This window comes from Emiliania huxleyi (genome assembly GCF_000372725.1).
Source record: "Emiliania huxleyi CCMP1516 unplaced genomic scaffold EMIHUscaffold_312, whole genome shotgun sequence".
NCBI lineage: Eukaryota > Haptophyta > Isochrysidales > Noelaerhabdaceae > Emiliania > Emiliania huxleyi.
The window spans coordinates 63,145-86,782 of record NW_005199666.1 but is presented as its reverse complement, the minus strand read 5'-3'; the positions used below and the strand labels follow the sequence as shown (position 1 = coordinate 86,782).

Here is a 23,638-nt window from a genome sequence, read left to right as displayed (position 1 = left end):
TGTGGTTGGCCCCCCCTGACCGGGTGAGGGAGTGGCGCCCCGGGAGTGCCGCTCCGGCGACGTCTGTGGCCTCCACGGTACCGTGACCGCGCCGGCCTCGCTCGGGAGGCTCTTTCGGAGCCGTCGGCCTCCGAAACCGTCGCGTTGCTGCGCCTGGACGGCTTCGATGCTCGCCAAACCCGTCGGCACCGTTCATATACACATGAATTGTGAGTGAACGCGCATTTTTCTGGTATTTAACTGAAATGTGCCGAAATGTTAGTTTCGATCTAGTCCTCACGGACACAAAACAGAGGCCTCCTAGCACGGAGAAGCGACTAAGAGTCGCCGACGTGCGAGTTAAATGCCAGAAAAATGCGCCCGGAATCACAATTGATCCCGTCGACAAGGCGCCCCAATCGCGGAGGTCTGGCGCGGGCGTGGAGGCGAGCATCGACGCCTCGACGGTTGCTCTTCAGAGGCCGAAAACAGGCGCCTGAAAAAGGAGAGAACGCGAGACTGATCACGCGCGCGGAAAAGCCCGAGGGGCGAATCTAAAGTGCCGAGGCGCTTGCTAATCACCCCAGCTAGGGCCACGGAGGCGCTCGCGGCAGGTCTCCGCGCGCGCGCTGGCCGGTGGCAGCTGATCTCGGGCGGCGGGCGGCGGGAATGGGCTCGGGCGGCACCTTTTGCCCTCAAAAGTCGTTCGAGAGTACCGGGTCGCGGCGGGAACGCGCCCATCCGCTCGATGGGTGTCAGGAGTCGATCGCCTGCGCCAGGAGCGAGCACGGGAGTCGTCGCGATGGGAGTCGTAGCGGCGTGGCGCTCGGCTTCGAGAGAGCGACGTGGGCGCGGCGGCGCGGGCGGCCGGTGGGGCGCGTGAGGTCCGCACCTTCGCGACGGGCAGGCTCGATACGGCCGCTGGCCGGGGCGGCCGCTCGACCGGCCGCCGCGGTCGTTCCGGCGGCGGCGTCGGCGTCGGCGTCGCGAGCGAACTGGCTCGCATTCGACGAGCGACCCTCTTCACAGAACCCGGACTGCCACCTTAATGCGCAGTTCTTCTCTGCACTATAGCCCTTGAGAAAAAGCTCGCATTATGCAAACCTGTGCCTGTGTCCTAGGAAGTAGACTGGGAGGGGTACTCCCAAAGGCAAGAGGAGGTCTGGAGAGGCCCACAGCGGTCAGGAGAGGCCCCAAGAGGGTGCTAGATGAGAGTCAGCAGAGCGCGCCGTCTCGGCGGCTATGGGCAAGTGGGCTGAGAGACCAGAGGGATTTTATTCTCGGCCGGAAGTGCGCGGCTCAACTTCTAATAAATTGTGCCAGGTGTATCCGGGGGCGGGCAGCACGGAACCGATTTTTATTCGGCGCAGACCTTAGCTTCCTGAGTCACCAGAAAATCCCAACGATCCTTGAGCGGAGGCCGCCTTAGCCACTTTTCCGGCCTCTCCGGAGAATCAGAGAGAATGGCTACCAAAGCCCAGCATGGCACCCGCGGGCAAAGCTGCCCCCAGGTCCCTAGAGCCCATGGGCATTCCCAAAGGATATGTCAGCGTGAGGTGAGGGCGCAACGGTGGGGGCTCTTACCAGCCCCTCAAAGTCGGGGCTCTCGGGAGGCGGTCAGAGGGGCGGGCAAGGGCACGTGGGAGAAGGGTCAGTGCGGCCCACAAGGTGTGAGCTACCCCCTCTCCTAGGTGTGGCTCTACAGCCCCTGAGACCCCCTAGGCTGGGCACCATCAGCTTGGGCAGAGGTCCTCGGGGTGGGGAGAGAGGGAGCTCCCCTTTTCAGCCCCCCCCAACCGCGCATTAACTCGCATCCCATTGTAGGTGTGCTGGGGGGGGGCGACAGGGAGGATGTGGCCTTGAGTTATGTGTACGGCAACTCAGGGTGTGTGGCAGCCCGCTGGCTGTGTGTCTTGTGAGCTTGTTTGTGTCGCTCGTGCGTGTCGTCATCATCTGTCTGTCCGGCGTGTGAGTGAGTGAGTATTCTTGATACGAAACCACGACGACACACACCAGTCGACTCGCATCGGTTGCCTCCATTAACGGCGGAGCTATTCTCGCGTCCACACCACACCTGGCTCCAACGTGGACACGCCCATAGCTGGGGACACTACTAGGTCACGCGTGAGTGAGTATTCTTGATACGAAACCACGACGACACACACCAGTCGACTCGCATCGGTTGCCTCCATGAACGGCGGAGCTATTCTCGCGTCCACACCACACCTGGCTCCAACGTGGACACGCCCATAGCTGGGGACACTACTAGGTCACGCATGGCATCAGAAGTTTTGTCTCTGGGCCCCGAAAGGCATCTCTAGCAGCGTCGTTACGCATGCGCCCTCCCCTCCTGGGCGCATACGCCTCACGTCTCGACAGAGCGTAAGCTCTTGGCGTGTGACGAGACGAGTTCTTCGCCATCGCAGCGAGCAGCACACCACTCACCGCAGCAGCCGGGGGCATTGCCGCAGCACTGTCTGCGCCGCAGTCCCGCACCCGTCGACGAAGCTCCCCCCGCGGAAGACCGCGCGTAGCGACGCCTTGACGATCGAGATGAGCGCGCTTGAAGCTCGCCCACCTACTGCCACACACACACACACACACTCACTAGGTCACGCATGGCATCAGAAGTTTTATCTCTGGGCCCCGAAAGGCATCTCTAGCAGTGTCGTTACGCATGCCCCCTGATGCGTGATTGTGTGTGGGCTGCTCCGAGGGGGCCCTCTGTGCGATCCGTGCCATAGGCCTCTGAGGCCTCCGGCGAGGTGAGGACCTCTGAACTTGTGAGGACCTCTGCTTCCAGCCCACATCGTCCAGGTGCAGAGCCACCCTCCTGGACGCCCCCCGTGGCCTACCCACAGACCCACACACAGTAGTCCCACAGCCAGTGGAGTGCGGCACCTAAGGCGGGGATGGGGTGTGTGTGCTTGGCAGGATCGTGCGAGCATTTCGGCTGACGAACATCGACATCGAGTTAGAAGTAAGACGTTTAATTTCTATCCATGACGGTGCGAGTCGGCTCGCCCGATTGATGTTCTGTCTGTACGTATTCTTTCTTCTTGGGGTTGCCGTCTTCTGTGCTCCTTTTGGTATACCTGTGTCGGTGACAGAGAGTTGTGTTCGTAAAATTCTTTTTTGAGAGCGCCTTCGTTGTTAATAGTACAAACCCAATGGTCCCTTGCGAGCGGTCCTTCGTTGCAGTCGCATGGAGCGTGCCCAGGGTCTTTTCTTTTTTGCGATGACATCATCGCGCAATTCGTGACATTCTACGCCGGGTTTGTATTTATTAACGAAGGCTCTCTCAGCCCACAGACGCCAGCCCCACGGTGGTCAGCATCTGCGTGAGGACCTCTGGACAAGTGAGGACCTCTCCGCTTCCAGCTCGACCACATCTTCCAGGCAGCCTCCTGTGCGCCACCCCTGACCTTTTCGATACCCACACAGTCCCACAGTAGTCCCACAGCCTCACAGCCAGTATAGTGGCGCCACTAGCCTATAGCGCCTGGGGCGTTTGTGGGTGATAGGCCTCTGAGGTCCTCCGGCGAGGTGAGGACCTCTGCACTTGTGAGGACCTCTGCACTTGTGAGGACCTCTGCTTCCAGCTACATCTTCCGGGTGCAGCCTCCTGGACACCCCCCGTGGCCTACCGACAGTCCCACAGTAGTCCCACAGCCAGTCAGTGGAGTGCGGCACCTATAAGCGGCCGGGATGGGGCGTGTGTGCTTGGCAGGATGATCGTGCGAGCATTTCGGCTGATGAATTCTTTTAGTTGGTGAGAAGTTGTCAGATTCTGCAAGTGCCACGGCGGCTGCTATTCCCTCCTCTGGTTGCGACTCCAACACACATATGCGTCCCGGCGTCAGCGGGGCGCTGATCGCCCAGGACGTAAGCAGAGATTGGATCTGCCGCTGCGGCCGCAAGAACAAGGCGGGTATGGCCGTCTGCCTTGCGCGCGGATGTAACGTCTATTTTTGCCTTCGCTGTGGTCAAACAGGTCATGATAAGAAGACGTGCCGTAGTCTACAGCCGTGGTCGGCGACGGCCACGGCGTCAGAGGGGACAAAGGGCGAGGCGGGTGGGGATGAGACGAGGAGCGGGGACTGGACGTGCCCTGTGTGCGACCAGCACAACTTCGCGTACAAGTACAACTGCAACCGGTGCGGCGAGCCAAAGGAAGGGCCTTCTGCTGCGCTCGCCGCCGCCGGCGGGGCGCCGCCGCCCTCGTCAGTCGAGGACCCGCGCTACAAGACCACGCTGTGCAAGCACTTCGCGGCCGGCTCCTGCCCCTACGGCGTCCGATGCGCCTTTGCGCACGGGGAGAAGGAGCTTCGGCTGTACACCGACATGCGCCCGACGTGTAAGCACTTCGCCGCCACCGGCGCCTGCCCCTTCCCGCGCTGCTCGTTTGCTCACGACCGCAGCAAGGCCTCCCCGCTCAGCGGACGCAGCCCCGACACCGTAGCGGCCTGGAGCGCAAAGGCTTCCCCAGACGAGGCGTTTGACGCTCTCGAGCGGGCGGCGGCGGCGGCGGGCAGCTCCCCCTCCGCGGGCAGCAAGGGCGCGATCTCGGGCAGTCTGGGCGCGATTGGGCAGGCGCGAGACGCCGACGCGCCGCCGATGGCATGGCGGAACGGCAGCGGCGGCGCGGTCGGGATTCGGCCGCCGCAGGCGGTGGGCAGCAGAGGCGGCGGAGGAGGCGGCGGAGGAGGGGGCGGCGGAGGGGGAGGCGGAGGCGGAGGCGGAGGCGGAGGCGGAGGCGGAGGGGGGGCGGGACTAGGAGGCGCAGGACTAGGAGGAGGGCCAGGGAGTAGTGCGGCGCGGATGGCGGGGAACGGCCGCGGCGCCGGCGGCGCGAGTTGGGCGGATGCGGCGGGCGGCGGTGCCGGTCCCGGTACCGCGCAGGCGGCCGCGGGGGCCGCGGTGGCGCAGGTGGCAGCATTGGGAGGCCGAGCGTGGGACGCCGGCTGGGGAAAGGCCGCGGGCGGGGCGCCGCTGGCGGCCGCCGACGCCGACGCCGAGTGCGACCCGCTGGACTTGCAGCTGCGGCTGCCCCCCCTCGACCTCGGTGGAGATCTCGATCTCGAGGGAGATCTCGATCTCGACCTCCGAGATCTGGACCTCGACCTGGACTCGGACGAGGAGGGCGCCGCCGCGAGGCCCGCGAGGGCCGCACGCCGCTAGAATTCTACGAGTACAAAGCCCCTCTCACAGCAGACTGGCACGAACTAGCACCACAAAAGGCACAGCAGGCAACGGCCCCTTACGCACGCCGCTAGAAGCCGAAGAAGAGTTCTTGCACTCCAGCCAGCGCTCCGAGCGGACACGCATTCGGCTCTGCTCAGCTGCACTCCGCCGTATTCGCTGTGTTTGCCTCCCTCGTGCTCACGCGGTGCTCTGAATGTTCTCCACCATCCCGCCTTCCCGCCCCAACGGCGGCGTATATCCAGCGCGTAGGATCGCCCTCGCCGCACCTTTGCTACCGCACCACCCTCGGGACTGAACCCACACCGGATTCGACACCCTGGGGTATGGGACACACGTAGGCCACCCGCTCTCTCTTCGACGAGCACTACGCGACCGCATCGCCGCCGCAGCCGCCGCAGCCGCCGCAGCCGCCGCAGCCGCCGCAGCCGCCGCAGCCGCCGCAGCCGCCGCCCTCCCAGCTGCCGCCCCCAAAACGGCAGCCGCCGCAGCCGCCGCAGCCGCCGCAGCCGCCGCAGCCGCCGCCCGAGAAGCCTCCCGAGGTGGCGTGTGGCTTGCCCGCCGCGCTCGCGTCGGCGCCGCTGCCAGGAAAGGTCGCGCTGATCCGGCAGCGGCTCGGCGTCTCCTCCGACCAGATCTCCCCAGATCTCCCCAGATCTCCCCAGATCTCCCCATAGGCAGCAGCTAGGCCTCTCCTCCGACCGCTCGCTCAGCGAGTCGATCCAGGTCCCGCCCCCTAGACGCGGCGACATCTCTACATCTCGGCTATATCTCGGCTACATCTCGGCTACATCTCGGCTACATCTCGGCTATATCTCGGCTACATTTCGGCTACATCTCGGCTACATCTCGGCTACATCTCGGCTGCATCTCGGCTATATCTCGGCTACATCTCGGCTGCATCTCGGCTACATTTCGGCTACATCTCGGCTTCCGTACGCATGCCTTCCAGCGAGCGCGCGGGAGGTCACGCACACGCACTCACGCACTCCGCTGCATTCGGCTGCATTCGGCTGCATCCGCTGTCCTCGTACCGCCCTCGTACCCACGCGGTGCTCTTGAGTCCTCTGCACAGCACCGTGCTCCCGCCCTGACCTCGGCCTGTCCATGCATGGCGCAGGATGCGCACGCCGCACCGTCGCTACCGCACCACCCACAGAACGGTGAACCCACACTGGATTCGATACCCTGGAGGTATGGTACACGTAGGATGCGCACGCCGCCCTCGGCGTGGCGTCCGCCGACGGAGGCCTGCTGAGGCAAGCCGACGCGCTGCTGGCGAAGCTCTTCGGAGGGCTGTGAGCGCTGTTTTTCTTTTTCTGCTGCTGGCGAGGCTCTTCGGAGGGCTGTGAGGCGCGCGCGGCAGCCTCGCGCTCGCGGCCGAAACGCCGGGAGGGAGCGCGGCGAAGCAGCTTGTACAGAGCGCGGGGGAGGGGCGGAGGGCGGAACGCAAAGGCCGCGTCGCACGCACGCGGGTAGAGCCGTAGGGACACACGGGGTGCGGGCAAGGCGCCGCTCACAAGCAGTTGGGTATTTTTGCGCGCATGGAGAGAGGCAAACGAGTATTTGAGATACGTAGAGGATGTGGAGGCTGAGTTCCACTGTGGCACTGAGTTGAGGTATGAGGAAATCGGAGGACGCGACCCACGCGGCTTCGCCACGCCCGCGCAGACGGTCCGTTTTCGGTCCCTCGCCGCTATGAGACTTGAAAGAGATCAACATCGTTGAGCACCTCAAAAAATCCTCACTGACAAGCTTTTTCCAACTGAAGACAAAGATTCCAAAGACCTCAAATAGATCGAGAAATAGCCAAGTGCTCCAAGATAGTGCATGACCACGGATGACGGATGTCGGATCGGCGACGGCTACGGCTTTAGCACCACTATCTGGCGCACGACCAGGAGGGAAAAGGACGGCAGCGAAAGCAACGGAGCACCAAACCGTGTGTGCGAGCGTTCACGCCCGCGTCTGCTGCCACTCCCGGATCATCAGGCGCAGCGTGTTGGGGGCGAGGAAGCTTTGCATGAGCGCCTCGCCTGTCATCGGGCGGGCTCGTCGACTTGGTCGCGAGCCAGCGCTCGATCGCCGTCCGCTCGTACGAATGCCCGTCCGCCGCCATCACCGGGTCACTCATGAGCTCGGTCGTGATCGGGCAGATGAAGTCGGCCGGCGGCTCCTCCTCCCTCGGTACGGAGCGACGCGGACGGAGGCGGCGGCGACGGCGAGGCGGAGTGAGGCGGCGGCGAGGGCGAGGCGGACGGAGGCGGCGGCGACGGCGAGGCGGACGGCGGCGGCGGTGACGGCGAGGCGGACGGCGGCGGCGGCGACGGCGAGGCGGACGGCGGCGGCTCGACGAGCCCCGTTTCCACACCACCACCACCACCACAAAATGATCTCGAGCGCTGACGCCAGCTCCGCCTCCTCCGTCGCCGCCACCGCCTCCTCCGCCGCCTCCTCTGCCGGCGCCGCGGGCTCTTGGACGGCACGCCGCCACCACACAGGGATTGATTGATTGATTGATGGGAAGGCGAAACACAGTCCGACCAACGACTGGGACACCAACGCGGTATGGGTGGACGCTAGACGGGCGATGACGGTCACACAGGAGCGACACACAGAACCACAAGACAAGACACTCAGCCAAACTGACTGCCACACATCCTGAGCGAACTTCCCTAGTCACCCGCGGCCGGACTCCATCCGGCACGCGTCGCTGGGCGCTCAGAGCCGCGTCCCCTGCTCGCCACCCCGACGCCGAAGCGCCCGAATCGAACGACAGGCGGCACGCGAAGACTGGTTGCAATCCCGCCGACCGCGAGGCCGCGGGATGATGCGTGCGTGGTCTTGGAGTGGGTCTCGGATTTTAAATGTGTGAGCGTGTTTTCGAATTCTTTTTGTTCCGACGCTCTGAAGTTCAGCAGCGCCGCCACTCGTAGTTCAGCAGCGCCGCGGCGCTGGCCTCCACAGCTCCGCCCTCTGCATTCATGAGCGCGAGATCGCTGGCCGCCACCGCTGTTTTTTTGGTGGCCGCCACCTCTGCCGGCTGGTTCGACGGCGAAAGCGGCAGTCAGCAGCAGCGGCGGCAGCAGCAGCAGCAGCAGCAGCAGCAGCGTCAGCAGCAGCAGCAGCAGCAGCGCGACCTGTACGCTGTGCTCGGCGTCGACGAGAGCGCCACGGATTCCGAGATCAAGAAGGCGTACCGCCGGCTGAGCGTCAAGCACCACCCCGACAAGGGAGGCGACGCCGCCACGTTCAAGGAGCTCACGTCGGCGTACGAGGTGCTCTCGGACGGCGAGCGGCGCGCGCTGTACGACGTCGGCGGGATGAGCGCGGTGGAGAAGGGTGCGGGCGGGCGCGACATGTTCGGCCGCTCGACGGGCGTCCCCAAGGGCTGCTGGCTTAGAAGCTGAATGCGTAGTGCACCGCTCCTGTATCCCAACTAGCAGAATGCAGGAGTTGGGAGTCTTCTTCTTCTTGGCCGGGGTGGAGTCCTGTCTCCCACTTCCTGGTCCTCTTCCTGCGCACGACGGGCCACGCATTCCACTAGAGTCGACCGTCTTCGGCCGTCTTCCCCGCCTCCCAATCTGTTGTGTTCACGCGGTGCTCTTCCTTCCCTTCCCCTGCCGTCTCCCCGCCCTCAGGGTGTTCACACAACAGCACAGCCCCGGGCCCGAGACGCACACGCACAGCCAGCCGAGAAGGGAGAGACGGCGACGGCAGTCCGAAGGCAGCACGCGGCCCCAGGACGGCGACTCCGAGGGCGGCCTCACGCGTGTTGACAGAACCATTGACAGAAAGACATTGACAGAAAGACACAACCCAGGCCCCAAGAGCGTGTTCTGCGCCCCGCAGGCGCGCCGGTGGAGGTGACGGTGCGCGCGCCGCTCGAGGACTTTTACAAGGGCGGCACGGTCCGCGCAAATGTGCGGCGGCGCGTCGTCTGCCGCGGCTGCCGCGGCCACGAGGCGCACCCGCGCTGCAGCAGCTGCTCTCGAAGCTGCCCCGCCGAGACCAAGGTGGTGCAGCGGCGGATGGGCCCGATGCTCATCAACGAGGAGGTGCAGGTGCCGTCCGAGCAGCTCTGCCGCGAGGAGGTCAAGACGCTGCACGCCGTCATCGAGCGAGGATCACCTCCACCCAGCCCCACCTCAGCACCCCTATTATCACTCTCTCCCCCCCCACAGTGATGAATAGTCTACCTATATCCCTATATTCCCACACCCTGTGCAGTGGCACATCTCGCCACCTAGATCCCTAATATTGGCACCTCCGTCGGGCGCCGAAGGAGACGCGGCGGCGACTCGCCTCCCGCTATCTCCCCCCATCTCCCCCATCTCTCGCCACCTAGGCGCCGAGGAAGACACGGCGGTCACGTTCGAGCGCTCGTCGGAGCAGTCGCCGGGCGAGGTGCAATCTCGGGGGGAGATTGCCCGAGATCGTGGTGCACCGGGCGAGGCGCCGGCTCAGAACGCTCGTCTGGTGGCGCTGAGCGCGTTGCATGGCGCGATGCCACTGGCGGCCACACTGTCGCCGCATCGAGCGAGTCTCGGGCGAGGGCTCTTCTGGAGGGCCTCTCGGCCGAGATCACCCGAGATGACCCGAGCTTAGGTGCAGTGGCGGTCGGACGGGGAGATCACCCGAGATCACCCGAGAGTCTCCGAGCGTAGGTGCCCGGGGACGTCCTCCTGCGGCTCCGATCGGAGGGCCACGCGGCTTTCACCCGACGCGGCGCCGACCTCGAGATGGATCTGCGCATCTCGCTGCGGCAGGCTGTTTGGGAGATATGGGGAGATATGGGGAGATATGGGGAGATATGGGGAGATATGGGGAGATCTGCGCATCTCGCTGCGGAAGGCGCCGCTTGGGTGGGGCAAGGCGGAGGGGGGGGGGGGCGCTCGCGACTCCACGGCTAGACGACGGGAGCGGGCACGGCGTTCAGAGGGCAAGTGGGCAAAGGACGGCCCCTCCCGCTGCTGCACCTCCCGCAACGGCGGTTCGTCGCCCGTCGTAGAGCGCTGATTGGCCCTTGTGTCGCCGCGGCAGGCGCTGCTCGGCTTCAAGCGGCGCATACGCCACCTCGACGGCCACGAGGTGCTCATCTCGCCATATCTCCCCACATCTCCCCCTATCTCCCCATATCTCCCCATCATCCTGCTGCACGAGGGCGAGGTGCTATCTCCCCACATCTCCCCACATCTCCCCATATCTTCCCACATCTCGCCGCCTCGACGGCCACGAGGTGCTCATCTCGCACGCCGCGGTCTCCACGCCGGGAATGGTGCTCACCTTTGCCAACGAAGGCATGCCGCGGCACGGCGTCCCTAGAAGCGGAACATCTCCCCGTATCTCCCCCCTACTCCGCTGTATTCGACCGTGTTCGGCGGTATTCGCTGTCTCCCCCCCCCTCGCTTGCATCCACGCGGTGCTCTGAACACACTCCACAATACCGTCTTCCCGCCCCGAGGTTGGCGTCTTCACGACGCAGGGGTGGCGTCCCCTGGTCCCCTGCCGAACACGGCGCCCCAATCCACGAGGCTCGTTCACGGATCCGTCCGTTCATTAGGCACGGCGTCCCCTCCGAATACGGCGCCCTGCGCGTCACGCTGCAGATCGACTTTCCGAGCGAGCTGACGGCAGACGAGCGCGCGTTCACCGCGAACCACTTTGGGCTGCCGGCCGACGGCGGGCAGCGCTAGGGGAAGGGCGGGGGCGGCGGGGGCGGGGGAAGGGGGGGGGGGGGGGTTGGCCAGCTCCGCTCGTCTCCCGATGAGCCTCGCGCCTCCTTGGAGCTTTGGCGGCGTCGCGGGGGGCTTGGCCTCTATAGCGCGCACTCGGTTGGTGAAGGTAGGTAGGTTTCTCTATAGTATCTCTCGCTCCCCTCTGTCTCTAGAGTGGTGCAGGAGTGACGATTTTGTTTGGTGTGTGGCCGAAAGCCGTTAACCTGGTTTGTGGGGAGCTCCCGCACCTTTCCTCGAGAGCCGCGGGTGGCATAAAGTGAATGATACACCGTCGCAAAACTCTGCATTGGGTCTCGAGTTCGAATCCCGCAGTTCGACTCGGCGCAAGATTGAAACCCAGACGGGCGTTGTCACTGGTTCGAAACCCACCTTAGCGTTCACCTGCTATCCGCCGGTACCCAAACCGGATGCATGTTGCATCTCCGCACGACCCAGGAATGCAGTTTTGCGACGGTGTATCATTCACTTTATGCCACCGTTGCATATCCGACGGTGTATCATTCACTTTATGCCACCGTTGCATATCCCGTCGGAGGGGCGATCGGCACTGGTTGGCTACCGCGACGTGGGTGGACGCAGAGGCGCAGCGCCTAGACCAGCAGTAAGGTAAGGTAAGGTAAGGTGAACTTCTCCACACACACGAGGTGGTGGGGCAAGGGGGGGCAACCCTCGCGTCTCCACGTCTGACGACAGGAGCCCCACGGCATTCAAAGTGCAAGGCCCAGTGCGCGTGGGTGAGCGGTGTGTGTGTGTGTGTGTGTGTGTGTGTGTGTGTGTGTGTGTGTGTGTGTGTGTGTGTGTGTGTGTGTGTGTGTGTGTGTGTGTCTCACGTCACTGCATCCTCCGCCGGTTCCTCCCGTCGCCTCTTCTGACCAGCAGTACCCTACCAAACCCGGCACCCAAGCCACACAAGTAGTGGGGCAAGTGGAGAAATTTACCTTACCTTACCTTACCTTACACCCAAGCCCAATCACAGAGAAGTCAGGCGCTGCGCTGTGCCCTGGCAGAGAACAAGCAGAGACGCGCCCTCCCGAGAAAAAGAAAAAGAAACGCTCGACGCCGAGCTGGCGCTGTGCGTGGGAAAAAGAAAAACCCTGCGCCGAGCAGGCGCTGTGCGTGGGCGAGGAGGAGGTGCTCGTGCTCTGCGGCGAGTCGCTTATGCTCTTCTCCACCGGCCGGTACGAGGCGTCGCTGCACCGCGTCAGGCGCCAGAGGGTTTAGAGAGACCTCGAGATTCCTCAAGATGGCCCGAGATGACCCGTGAGGGGCGCGCGGGGAGGGGCCTCGGCTGACCTCGGCTGACCTCGGCTTGGCCTCGGCTGACCTCGCGTGATCGCGGTGACCTCGGCTTGGCCTCGGCTGACCTCGGCTGACCTCGGCTTGGCCTCGGCTGACCTCGGGTGATCGCGGGTGACCTCGGCTTGGCCTCGGCTGACCTCGGCTGACCTCGGCTTGGCCTCGGCTGACCTCGGCTGACCGGCTGACCTCGGCTGACCTCGGCTGACCTCGGCTGGGTTACCTACCTACCCCACCGACGCACCCAGCTGACCGAACGCCCCTTCCAGCGATTCGGCCACAGCGCTCGCGGCCCCCGCGATGCCCTTCGCGCCGGCTGCACCCGCCCCACCCACAGCGCCGGCGGCGCCGGCCACGCTCTCCACGCCCGCCGCGCCCGCCGCGCCCGCCCCCTCGACAGCGGCATCGGCGCCCCCCTTGATCGTTGCAAACCGCCCCTTTCCAAACTCGAGACCCTCCATTCCAATCTCGTTGAGCCGTTTTAGGTCAATCGCCGCGCGAGCTACGCGCTCCTTCTCGCTCTTGCCCAACTGCGCCCACCGTATGAAGGCGAGGTTCCTTCGCAGGATGTCGTTGACCTCCGCGGCGAGGCCCTTGTAGGTGTCCTCCTCTCCCGTCTCGTCGTTGACGACGGCCACCTTGGCCAACGCCTCGCCCCAGCAAAGGATGTTGTCAACCTGCATGCACCGGCCGCGGCTCAGCTCTCGCCCCGCTCGAGCGTGCCGCACACGCCGCGATCACGCGCACCTGGTCGATGATGAGCGGCATAAGGGTGTTGAGCACGCCCTTGGAGGCGCTCACGTCGGCCACCTATGCGCAATGCCCGTGTCGACTCATTCAGCTCCTTTGGCACACTCCCGCACCCTCCGGCCCGCCTGGCCAAAATCAACATCGAGGTTGTAGAGCCCAAACACGCCGTCGCAGTCGGTGATGGCAACATCGCCGACGCTGTGCAAGTCGACGTCGAGACCGACAAAGCCTCGCACCGTGAGGGCGGCCGAGCCGGAGCCGAAGGGCAGCTCGCTCCATAACGCACGCTGTGGGCGAGAGCAAGAGTCTTTGAGCATTCGGCTCAAGGGTGGCTTCCGCGGGCGGGGCTCCGCGCAGCCTGAGTCAGAGAGAAGTCGAAGGTTACGCGAGCCTCGATCTGCGTCGCCACCACCATGAGGCGATCCGGAAGCACTCGCCCCTCGACAAAATCGATGTACAGCTGGCGATGCTTGGGCTGTAGCTTGTACCACTCGAAGTCATCCCAGCAGAAGCCTACGCGGTCGTGGTGGGCGCTCGTGTCGCCTCCTCTGTTCCCTCGCCGCGTGCCTCTGCTGTTCCACGCACCATACTTGAGGCTGGTCGGGCTCACCTGACAGGCCGCTCCTCTCATCAGTGGGGTTCGAAGCTACAAAAGGGAGTGTGGGTCCTCCGCAGAGGATGCATGCGCACTCACTTTGTGGACAGTCAAGTTTGTAATCGCCATCGTCGAGCCCGTCAGCACCGACACCTAAGGTGGGGTAAGCTGAAGCAGGGTCGAGGCTGGACTCTCTCGTCTCGTCGACCCATGCGGAACCGGCGCCTCCAGCTGTGAGTCCTCTGGCAGGAAGTGACTCAGATGGATGGGCATCTCCAGATAGTTGATCGCGTCGCGCACAAGGATCGCCGTCGCGGTCGCGGCGCTATTGAGCGCCCAGTTCGCCTTGCAGTCACTGCCTAGCGCCACATCCTTCAGCTTCCACCCATTAGGGTCCTGCAGCGCCTTCGCATACGGAACAAGCTTGCTGTGGTATGGCTTGTAGCAATTCTGGAAGACGTCGACGAAGCAGCATGTGGGGCTCGACCAGGTGCATGGTGCTGGAGGCGGCTTTGTTGGCGGTGTCATTGGCGGCATCGACGGAGCTTCGCTATCCCCCCAGCCGAGCCATTTGGTGCGTTTGCGGATGCTCTCACTCTCCCTGCGCATTTGGCTGCGGATGCCATGGATTGCGAGCAGGGAAAGGAGGAGTATCGGAGGCAGCGCGACTGCCCAGCGTGTAGCATCGCGACGCAACGGACGGGTCAGCATATGGCGGCGGTCTCTCGCTTTACCGGGCCGGGCGTGCGTCCTGAGGGAACTTTGGAGAAAAATAGAGGTTTTGTGTGCGCTCCGAGATCGCCCGAGATGTCGCGGCGGGCGATAAATTTCTTTTCTCGCGATGTCCACCCCGCCGCGCCGCCGCTCGCGCCGCCTCGCCACCGCCTCCACTGCCGCTCCCTCGCCAGACGCGCCGCCGCCCGCCCGCCTGCTCGACCTCCCTAGGGAGCTCCTCGAGCGCGTCCTCTCCCGCTTCGACAGCCCCGTCGACATCGCTTGCGTCGCGGCCGTCTCGCTCCTCTTTCACGCCTCGCTTGCGGAGCAGGGCATCCGCTTGTGGGCGCAAGAGCGCGGCCTCGAGCTGCCGGCGCAGCCCGAGGACGAGGGCTGCGCCATGCGGTGGCTGTGCTATTCGGCGTTGCTGTGCGAGTCCAACCGGCCGGCGAGGGCGGCAGCAGGCGAACGGCACAGCGTCTTCATCGACGGCGAGGGGCGGCTGTCGTCGTGCGGGTCAGTGGCAACGGAGGGCGAGGAGGAGGAGGAGGAGGAGGAGGAGGAGGCATTACCAGGCCCTCTCGGCCACGGCGAGGGCGTGCCGCGGCTCAACACGCCGACCCGCCTGCCGTCCACGCTGGATGACGTGCGCGCCGTGAGCGTGGCAGCTGGAGGCGACCACAGCCTCGCCCTCACCGCTGACAGCGCTGTCTGGAGCTGGGGCTTCGGTTGGAACGGCCGACTGGGCCACGGCGACGAGCAGGACCATTCGCAGCCGAAGAAGATCGAGGCCTTGGCGGGGCGGCGCGTCGTTGCTGTCTCGGCTGGAGACTTCCACAGCCTCGCCCTCACCGTCGATGGCGCCGTCTGGAGCTGGGGCCGCGGAGTCTACGGCCAGCTTGGCCACGGCGACCAGCAGAACCAGCTCCTGCCGAAGAAGGTCGAGGCCTTTGCTGGCCAGCGCGTCGTCGCTGTGTCGGCTGGAGGCGACCACAGCCTCGCCCTCACCGCCGACGGCTCCGTCTGGAGCTGGGGCAGTGGAGACTACGGCAAGCTGGGCCACGGCGACCAGCAGCGCCAGCTGCTGCCGAAGAAGGTCGAGGCCTTGGCTGGGCGGCGCGTCATCACTGTGTCGGCGGGAGGTAGGCACAGCCTCGCCATCGCCGTCGACGGTGCCGTTTGGAGCTGGGGCGATGGAGACTGGGGCAAAAGCTGGGCCACGGCAACCAGCAGGACCAGCTGCTGCCAAAGAAGGTCGGCGCCTTGGCGGGGCGGCGCGTCGTCGCTGTGTCGGCTGGAACCGACCACAGCCTCGCTCGCGCCGCCGACAGCGCCGTCTTTACCTGGGGCGACGGCGTTGATGGCTGCTTGGGCCACGGAGATGACCTGTCGAACCAGCTGCTGCCCAAGAAGATCGAGGCATGGGCGCCGGGGCTGTGAGAAGGGCACTACCTCGGCTGAGCAGCCAACGTGTGGGGCCTGAGGCTGAGGTGGCAGCCGTGGCGGCGGCAGCATGACATGACCTTCTGTGTGGAGCCACCCACTCCGCGTGTCGACACATTACCTCGTCATACGATACACGCACGGCCACGGGGCGACCCCACCGCAACTTTCGGGGGAAAATATCTCTCTACTGTTCTCTCTACTGTACGGATACGCGGACAGAGGAAGGTGAAAAACGAAACGCGATGGGGTTGATTCCGACCGGGCTCGCATATACTGGAGGTGGCGCGATGCGCGATGTTGTGGCACCAGGGCAGCGCCGCCGCGCACATGCGCGCGCTCACCGGTCACCGCTGTGCCTCCCCCCCTCCCTCTCTCTTTACCCCGCGTCCGGCAGGACGGGCACCGAGCCGACGCCGCCGGCCGCCGGCGGCTTGAAGACGATCTCGGCGCCGAGACTCGGAGCGACATCCGGCGCGACACCCGGCGCGACACCCGGCGCGAGCGCAGACCCGAGCGCGGCGAGCGCCGCGCCGCGCCGGCAGGCGGGGGGCGGGTACGGTGCGGCGGCGGGGGCGAGGTGGTGCCGTGGGGCGGCGGCCGCCGGCCGCCGTTCGAACTCGGCGGCGGGGGCGGGGGCCCCAAGGCGCGCGCCGCCGCCGGCAGCGCGGGGCGCGTTCCAGACCGGCCCGCTCGCGCTGCCGCGCCCCCCCCGGTGCGTCGGCTGCCTTGCCCCTACCTCCCCCGACAGCTGCATCCGATCGACCCACCCGAGGAAGCGGCGGCGCTGCGGCTGCGAGATCACGCCTGGCGGTCGAGTGGGGCGGGGGTGAGATCTGGGGAGATCTGGGGAGATCTGGGGAGATCTGGGGAGATCTGGGGAGATCTGGGGAGGTGCGGGGAGATCTGGGAGGTGTGAAGAGATGTGGGGAGATGTGGGGAGATCTGGAGAGATCTGGAGAGATGCCGCGTGGAGATCTGGGGAGATCTGGGGAGGTGCGGGGAGAGATGGGGAGATGTGGGGAGATGTGGGGAGATCTGGGGAGATGCCGCGTGGAGATCTGGGGAGATCTGGGGAGGTGCGGGGAGAGATGGGGAGATGCGGGGAGATGTCACCGAGGGCGTGGTGCAGCAGCTCCTCATCGAGAAGGTCGCACATGCTGCCGTCGATGCCGCCGCGTCGGAATGCGGCGGCGTGCTCCTGCATCCCCATCCGCCGCAGCATCGACTGCACATGCCTCGGCGACATCTCGCGCAGCCTCAGTCGCCGGCCCGACGGCCTTCGAGCACTCCGCTCGGGAAGGCGCGCCTCCACCTGACACTTGCAAAAGGACACTTGCAACATGAAGTGGTCTGGCCGTGTCTGCATTATCATTCTATAACTATTGCTATTGCTATTATTATCATAGTATTATTATTATTATTAGTGTACCAAGTCCCCAGGCTCGTCGCCGCGCCGGTGGGATGCGGAGCCAGCCCCGTGCCTCCCAGCCGCCCCTCCTTTCTCCCGCCCCTCCGCCACAGACACGCCCGCGCTGCGAACCGCCGCCGCCCCCGCCCCCGCCGCCGGCGCCGCCCCCGCCGCCGCCGCCGGCGCCGCCGCCGCCGCCCCTGCCGCCCCCCCTGCTGCCGCCCCCGCCGCCGCCGCTGGCGCCGACACACCCGCAACCGCCGCCCCCGGCGGCGGCGCCGGCTTGAGTTGCGGCTGTTGCGAAAGCGGCCCTGGCGCCGGCGCATCGATGCGAGAGAGGAAGCCGGTCAGCAGCGAGCTCTTGAGCGACTCGATCTCCTACAGCAATCAACGAATTCCTTAATTAACTGCCTCATTAATTGTCGAGCTCCTTGAGCGAGTCGATCTCCGACGCCCCCGCCGCCCGCCCGACCGCCGCAGTTTCCTCCGCCCCCTCCGCCGCCTCCGCCGCCCTTGCCGCCGCCGCAGACGCTGACACCGCCGCGCCGCGCGGCGGCTGCGGCGGCGGCGCCGCCGCCGACGCCGCCCCCGCCATCGGCGCAATGTCGGTGAGGAAGCCCTGCAGCAGGCTGCTTTTGAGCGCCTCGACGTCGGCGGTCGCCGCCTCCTCCGGCGCCTCCGCCGCCGCCGGTGCAGCTGCCGCCGCTGCCGCCAGCGCGTTTGCCGACTGCTGCTGCTGCTGCTGCTGCTGCTGCTGCTGCTGCGGCTGCGGCTGCTGCTGCTGCTGCGGCTGCGGCTGCGGCTGCGGCTGCGGCTGCGGCGGCACCTCCCCCAGCTCGCCGCCAGCGCCGTCCCCGAGCCCGTTGTACCAGTCCGCGCCCTCAAAGAGGTTGTCGTACTGCGCCGCGATGGATTTCCCCGGGCTCGGGCTGCGGCGCGCCCGACGGCGGGCGCTGCCATCGGGGCTCCTCCCGCGCCGGCCCGGACCGCCGCTCGGCAGGTCGCGATCGCCGGGTGAGCGCGGCCGCTCCCGCTCCCTCCGCCGGTCACCACGCTCGCGATCCCTCCAGTCGCGCTCGCGCTCGCGCTCGCCGCTACGGTCACCCGCGCGGTCACGCTCGTTGTCGCCGCCACGGCCGCCGCGAAAGGGCCTGCCGCGATCTCCTCGATCGCGGTCGCCCCTCTCGCGGTCGCCCCTCTCGCGGTCGCCCCTCTCGCGGTCGCCCCGGTCGCGAGGCGCGTCGAGGCGGGCTGCGAGAGCGAGATCGCGACGAGGCGGGCTGCGAGAGCGACCGCGGCGGTCCCGGTCTCTGTCACCCCGCATGGCAACCGCAGTATAAAAAAAGAGAAAAAAGAATTTTACTATCAAGCCCCTCTCACAGCAGACTGGCTCGGACTGGCACTACAAGAGAAAAAAGAACCCGCAGAGTGTGAGTGAGAGGAGCGCGTCCATAGACACCTCACTAGACCCCACATACGGTCTCGTCCGTGCCTCGCAGGCCGGTGAGATTGCTAGAGGTGGAGCAAGATGCTCTAGCCTCACATATCACTTCCTGTCGTCTGTTGTTTGAGTTGTGCCCTTGTTTGTGCCCTTGGCACCGTGGAGTGCTGGGGGGGGCGACATATCAGAAAAAAGTAGAACATATGGCAACAGCACAAATTTTTCTTTCTTTTTGTGTCTCAAATCTGTGTGAGCTCTGTGTCTTGATTTGCCAACAACAAACCTAAAACATGATCCATACATGGGCCCGTCCGAAAAGAAAACCGGCGAGGCACGGACGAGACCGTGTGTGCCTAAAAGAAAGAAAGAAAACAGACAACCCAAGGGAGGGATGGGAGGACGGCACGCCGCCACCACACAGGGATTTTAAGGAGAGGTGTGTGGTGCGCTATCCGTCGCCCACCCTAGGGAGTCTGCCTCTTCCTATCTCTCTTCGCAGTCTCTCGCCGATTCTCGCTACCGTGTGTGCCTCTCTAATGCCGAAAGGCATTCGTGTTTCTTGCGTCCTGCGCCCATCTCCGACCTCGACGCGCCGCCGCCCACCCTCCTCTCCCTGCCGGCCGAGCTCCTCGCCACCGTCCTCCTCCACCTCCCCTCGCCGGAGGACGTCGCCCGGGTCGACTGCGTTTGCAAGGCCTTCCACGACCCGCCTCCGCCGCCTCCCCGCCGCCGCCCGTGTGCTGCACGCAGTCGCTGCTGTGGGACGAGCGGCTGGACCGTGCCAGCCTGCCGCAGCCCGTCGCGGCTGGCTACTCGCACACCGCCTTTGTCAACACGGATGGCTCGCTGCTCACGTGCGGGGTGGATGAGAAGAAGCACGGGGCCGATTATGGCTACCTGGGCCACGGCGAGGGCGTCGCTCGCCTCGCCGTGCCGACGCCGGTTCCCTCGCTGCAAGGGGTGCGCATTCGCAGCGTGTCGGCGAGCGCGTGCCACACGCTGGCGCTCAGCGAGGCCGGCGCGGTGTTCTCCTTTGGCTTCAACGAGGACGGCCAGATAGGGCACGGCAACCCAGGCACCAACGTGTACGTGCCGAAGCAGGTCGAGGCGCTGCGGTCGGTGTGCGTGGCTGCCGTCTCAGCTGGAGGCAGGTACAGCCTCGTTCTCTCTGTGAGTGGAGGCGTGTACTCCTGGGGCGCCGGACTCGTCGGGCAGCTCGGGCATGGTGACGTGGTCGACCAGTTCACGCCCAAGCTCATCGAGGCGCTGCAGACCCGCGTCCTTTCCATTTCAGCGGGCGACTACCACAGCATGGTGCTGGACGAGCACGGGACGGTTCTGACGTTCGGGAACGGTGATGACGGACAGCTGGGGCACGGCAATACCAACAATCTGTGGTTGCCCACGCCGATCCCGGCGCTCGTCGCCCGCGCCATCTCGGCGGGTGAACATCACAGCCTGGCGCTGTCGAGGGACGGCTCCGTCTTCGCGTTCGGCAACAACGCCAACGGACAGCTCGGCCTCGGAGACCGAGAGGACAGGCTCACGCCCACACGCATCCCAGGGCTGCCGGCGGTGAAGGCGGTGTCGGCCGGTGCAGACCACAGCCTCGTCGTGACCTGCGGCGGGGCTGTCTATTCGTTCGGGGATGGCGACATGGGCCAGCTAGGCCACGGCCTAGCTGAAGTTTTCCTTCTACAGCCGACGGAGGTCGAGGCGCTGCGTGGCGTCGGGGCATGCATGGTGGTGGCAGGTTACTTCCACTCTCTCATCGGAGCAAGTGATGGCCGCGCCTTTGGCTTTGGCTGCGGGGAGGACGAGAGGCTCGGCCTCGGCCTTACTGCAGACCAGACATCGCCGCTCGAGTACCCGCATCTCAAGGTCGCCGTCTCTCCGATCCTGAACCTGGACGAGACAGCTTTCATGGCAGAAGGTGGAGGACCACCCCACGAGAGGAAGGAGTGTCTTGATTAGAGCACTAACCACATGTCATGGCTACCGCCGGCTCGACCCCACGATAGCCTCTGGAGGCTGACTTTGAGGCACAGACATCGGACGACGTCGGCGAGTTGAGTCGCGCTCGCGGTAGCCAGATGTGTGACCTCTCATACTAGTATCATCGGCCATGGCCGCAGGAAGCGCGGGGGATTCCGCTGGGAGCAACACGGCGGCTCCGTTGGACGCGTTTTCAAGATTAGCGTGTCAGAGTGAATTGGAACTAGCCAACTATTAGACGATGTGAGCGGCGTCACCCGCGCTGAAAACAAAAGAAGAATTTAAACAAAACAACTCGCTCTCACAGCACACAGGCAAAAGAAGAAAGAGTAAAAAACAGCCTGCGAGAGCGGCGCTGCGCGCCGCCTACCTCGTGCGGGTGGCATCCAAAAACATGTCCATGTCCATGTCCATGGCATGTCATGTATGCTGTAACCATAGGACTCATCCGTGCTTAGTCCTAGGCTTAGTCCCGCTTCGTCGCCGATGCGGCGCATTCGTGTGCTGCGGGCTCTCCGGCGGCGCGGCGCACGTGGCGAGCTGCTCGTGGATGCGCGGGTTCATGTCCGGGTTGGCGTTGGCCAGCCCCCTCGCACACTCGGGCGGTCGGCGCGTGCCGGCTGTCGCCCGCCGGCACGGCAAGTACGCCTGAGGTAAGGTACGGTGAGGTAAGGCAAAACCTCTCCACACACACGAGGTGGTGGGGCAAGGGCCGGGCAGTCCCTCGCGGCTCCACGTCTAGACGACAGAGTGTGAGCGGTGTGTGTGGGCGGGAGGGGGGGGGAAGGGGGGGGTCACAAACACGCCTGGCAGGACCGCCGCTCGAGCGCGTCGACCGCCGCCGCGTGCGACGCGAGCTGCGCGCGGAGAGCGGGGCCTATTGCAATACAAAAGAAACGCGCGCCTCAGAAAAGAAAGATGCGCTGCGGCGGCCGCGCGCGGAAAGCGGGGCCTATTGCAATACAAAAGAAACGCGCGCCTCAGAAAAGAAACATGCGCTGCGGCGGCCGCGCGCGGAAGGCGGGGCCGTCGTGCGCAGCGAGCGTTTCGTCGAACCGCGCGACCTATGGACGCTGTTCACAGTCAGAGGTGTGAAGAGACGCTGTTCACAGCTGGCGTCGAACCGTGCAGCCTATGCACCACCGTTGAGCCAACGCGGTCAACCTTCCTCATGCGTGGACTGTGGCCCGCCGACATGCTGACCGCCTAGTCGAGATCTGGGGAGATATGGCGAGATATGGCGAGAGATGGCGCGACCACCCACATGCCGACCGCGAGAGCATACAGCCGGTGGTCATCGGCCGCCGCTGAGCGCACGAGCGCACGGCAGCGCGGCGTCGCCGGGTCGGCCTCGGAACAGAGGTCGCTCGCCTACACAGGAACGTTCCAGGAACGTTCCAGGAACGGTCCGAGAGAGGTCCCGCCTAAACGCGCAGAGGTCGCTCGCGTTGAGCGCGTGTCATCTCGGGCAATCTCGGGCAATCTCGGGCAATCTCGGGCAATCTCGGGTAGTCTCGGGCAATCTCGGTCAATCTCGGTTAGTCTCGGGTAATCTCGGGTAATATCGGTTAATCTCGGGGAATCTCGGGCAATCTCGGGGAATCTCGGCGCGTGCGTTGAGCGCGTAGCACTTGAGGGCGTCTCGATTCCCGGCACGAGGGCCGCAGCCCCACGCCCCGTCTCCGGCGACCCCCTCGTGCGCCCGGTTTGCGGAATGGTAGGTCGGGCTGAGCCAGCCACCCACAAGCACTGACGCGAGCACGGCGAACTCGCGGAAGCGCTCCGTCGGCGCCACCAAGTCGGCAGTGCGCAGCGCGAGCTCGACGCGCGCCGACTCGCCGGGCGAGAGAGGGCCTCGCTGTCCGGAGAGGTGCCGGGTACTCGTGTAGCCGGAGGCGAGGATGCGCGCCTGCAGGTTGCCCGGCAGAGAGCTCGCGTTGATCTTCTGCCTGCCGCCGAGCGCGGCTTCCCAGAGGTACCAGGACACGTACCACGCGAAGGGCTCGCGCACGCGCAGCACAACCTTGATGCCGCTGCACGCGCCCACCCTCAGCTGGAGAGCACGCAGCTGCGGCAGCTCCTTCTCCCAGAAGCGCGGGCCGACGGGGCCGTGCGCCTCTGCGCACACGCGCGTCCCGCTGCGAAGGATCGATTCGACCTTCCGCCGATCAAAGGCGTAGCCGACAAAGGCGCAGCGGCCGTGCCAGCCTGCGTTCACCTGCTCCAACAGCGTTCGCATCGTCGTGCCGCCATTCTTCTCGACGTGCCGGTCAACGATTGCGGCCGCGCAGCCAGGCCGCCGAAGCCAACTCTCGCCGCATCGCTCGCATGCGGGATGGCCACCGTACTGAACAGGGAGGTGCTCCGGCGGGCAGGGCGGGCAGGAGGAGTTCATGGAACACAACCCATGAGCGCCGCCAGAGAAAAAAGAAACACCCTCAGGTTATCTGCGTTACACACACACACACACACACAAACACACACACTATTAATAATCGGGTAATAATTATTAATTATTAATCATCGGGCGGGGGCGCGGCGCGGCGGCGAGCGGCGCGAGGCGGCGGCGCGGCGAGGCAGCGGGCGACGCAGTGCGGGGCGGCGCGGCGGCGGGTGGTATAATTGTTTATTAATTAATTAATAATGAATTAATAATTGTCGGACGGCGGCGCGGCGCGGCGACGGGCGGCGCGGAGCGGGCGGCGGCGCGGCGCGGCGCGGCGGCGGGCGACGCAGGGGCGGGGCGGCGCGGCCACCTGCACTGACCTTTTGTCTCTGGTGGCGCGACTGCGCGGCTCGATTTAGTTATTCTTCTGGGGTAACCTGGAGGGATATGAGTTGACCTCGAGTACAGTATTCCACGTCCTAACCTAATTAGTTAATTCATTAATTAATTACGTATTGTATTCCGCGCTGGGTATTCGTAAGTATTCCAGGAAGGGAGGGCGCGACGCGGAGCTGTCTCGACGCAGTGTACCACCACCCACGCTGTAGATGGACAGAGAATAGTTCCCTTCCCCCCTCGGAGGGGGCCGGGCGAGGCGCACCCCGAGGGCCCCCCCTCTTTCCCCTTC

The 23,638-nt window shown here is 65.3% G+C and overlaps 3 protein-coding genes across 3 annotated transcripts; 2 read left to right on the top strand and 1 right to left on the bottom strand.

Moving 5' to 3' along the window:
* Positions 1-8,318: 8,318 nt before the first annotated feature.
* On the top strand, positions 8,319-8,504 carry EMIHUDRAFT_48559 (hypothetical protein; the record flags this gene model as incomplete). The annotated part of the gene is made up of 1 exon (XM_005774400.1): positions 8,319-8,504. A coding segment is annotated over one exon (186 nt), but the record flags the coding sequence as incomplete, so codon positions are not given.
* A 6,170-nt stretch (positions 8,505-14,674) lies between these two features.
* EMIHUDRAFT_74696 (E3 ubiquitin ligase) lies at positions 14,675-20,543 on the top strand (the record flags this gene model as incomplete). The annotated part of the gene is made up of 2 exons (XM_005774399.1): positions 14,675-15,370; positions 19,896-20,543. 2 exons carry the CDS (start codon positions 14,675-14,677, stop codon positions 20,541-20,543), a joined length of 1,344 nt encoding a protein of 447 aa, XP_005774456.1.
* Positions 20,544-21,008: 465 nt separating this feature from the next.
* On the bottom strand, positions 21,009-22,959 carry EMIHUDRAFT_240616 (hypothetical protein; the record flags this gene model as incomplete). Its single annotated transcript, XM_005774398.1, has 4 exons — positions 21,009-21,212; positions 21,708-21,770; positions 21,837-21,935; positions 22,255-22,959. The coding sequence occupies 4 exons, from the start codon at positions 22,957-22,959 to the stop codon at positions 21,009-21,011; spliced, it is 1,071 nt and encodes a 356-aa protein (XP_005774455.1).
* Between the last annotated feature and the right edge of the window lie 679 nt (positions 22,960-23,638).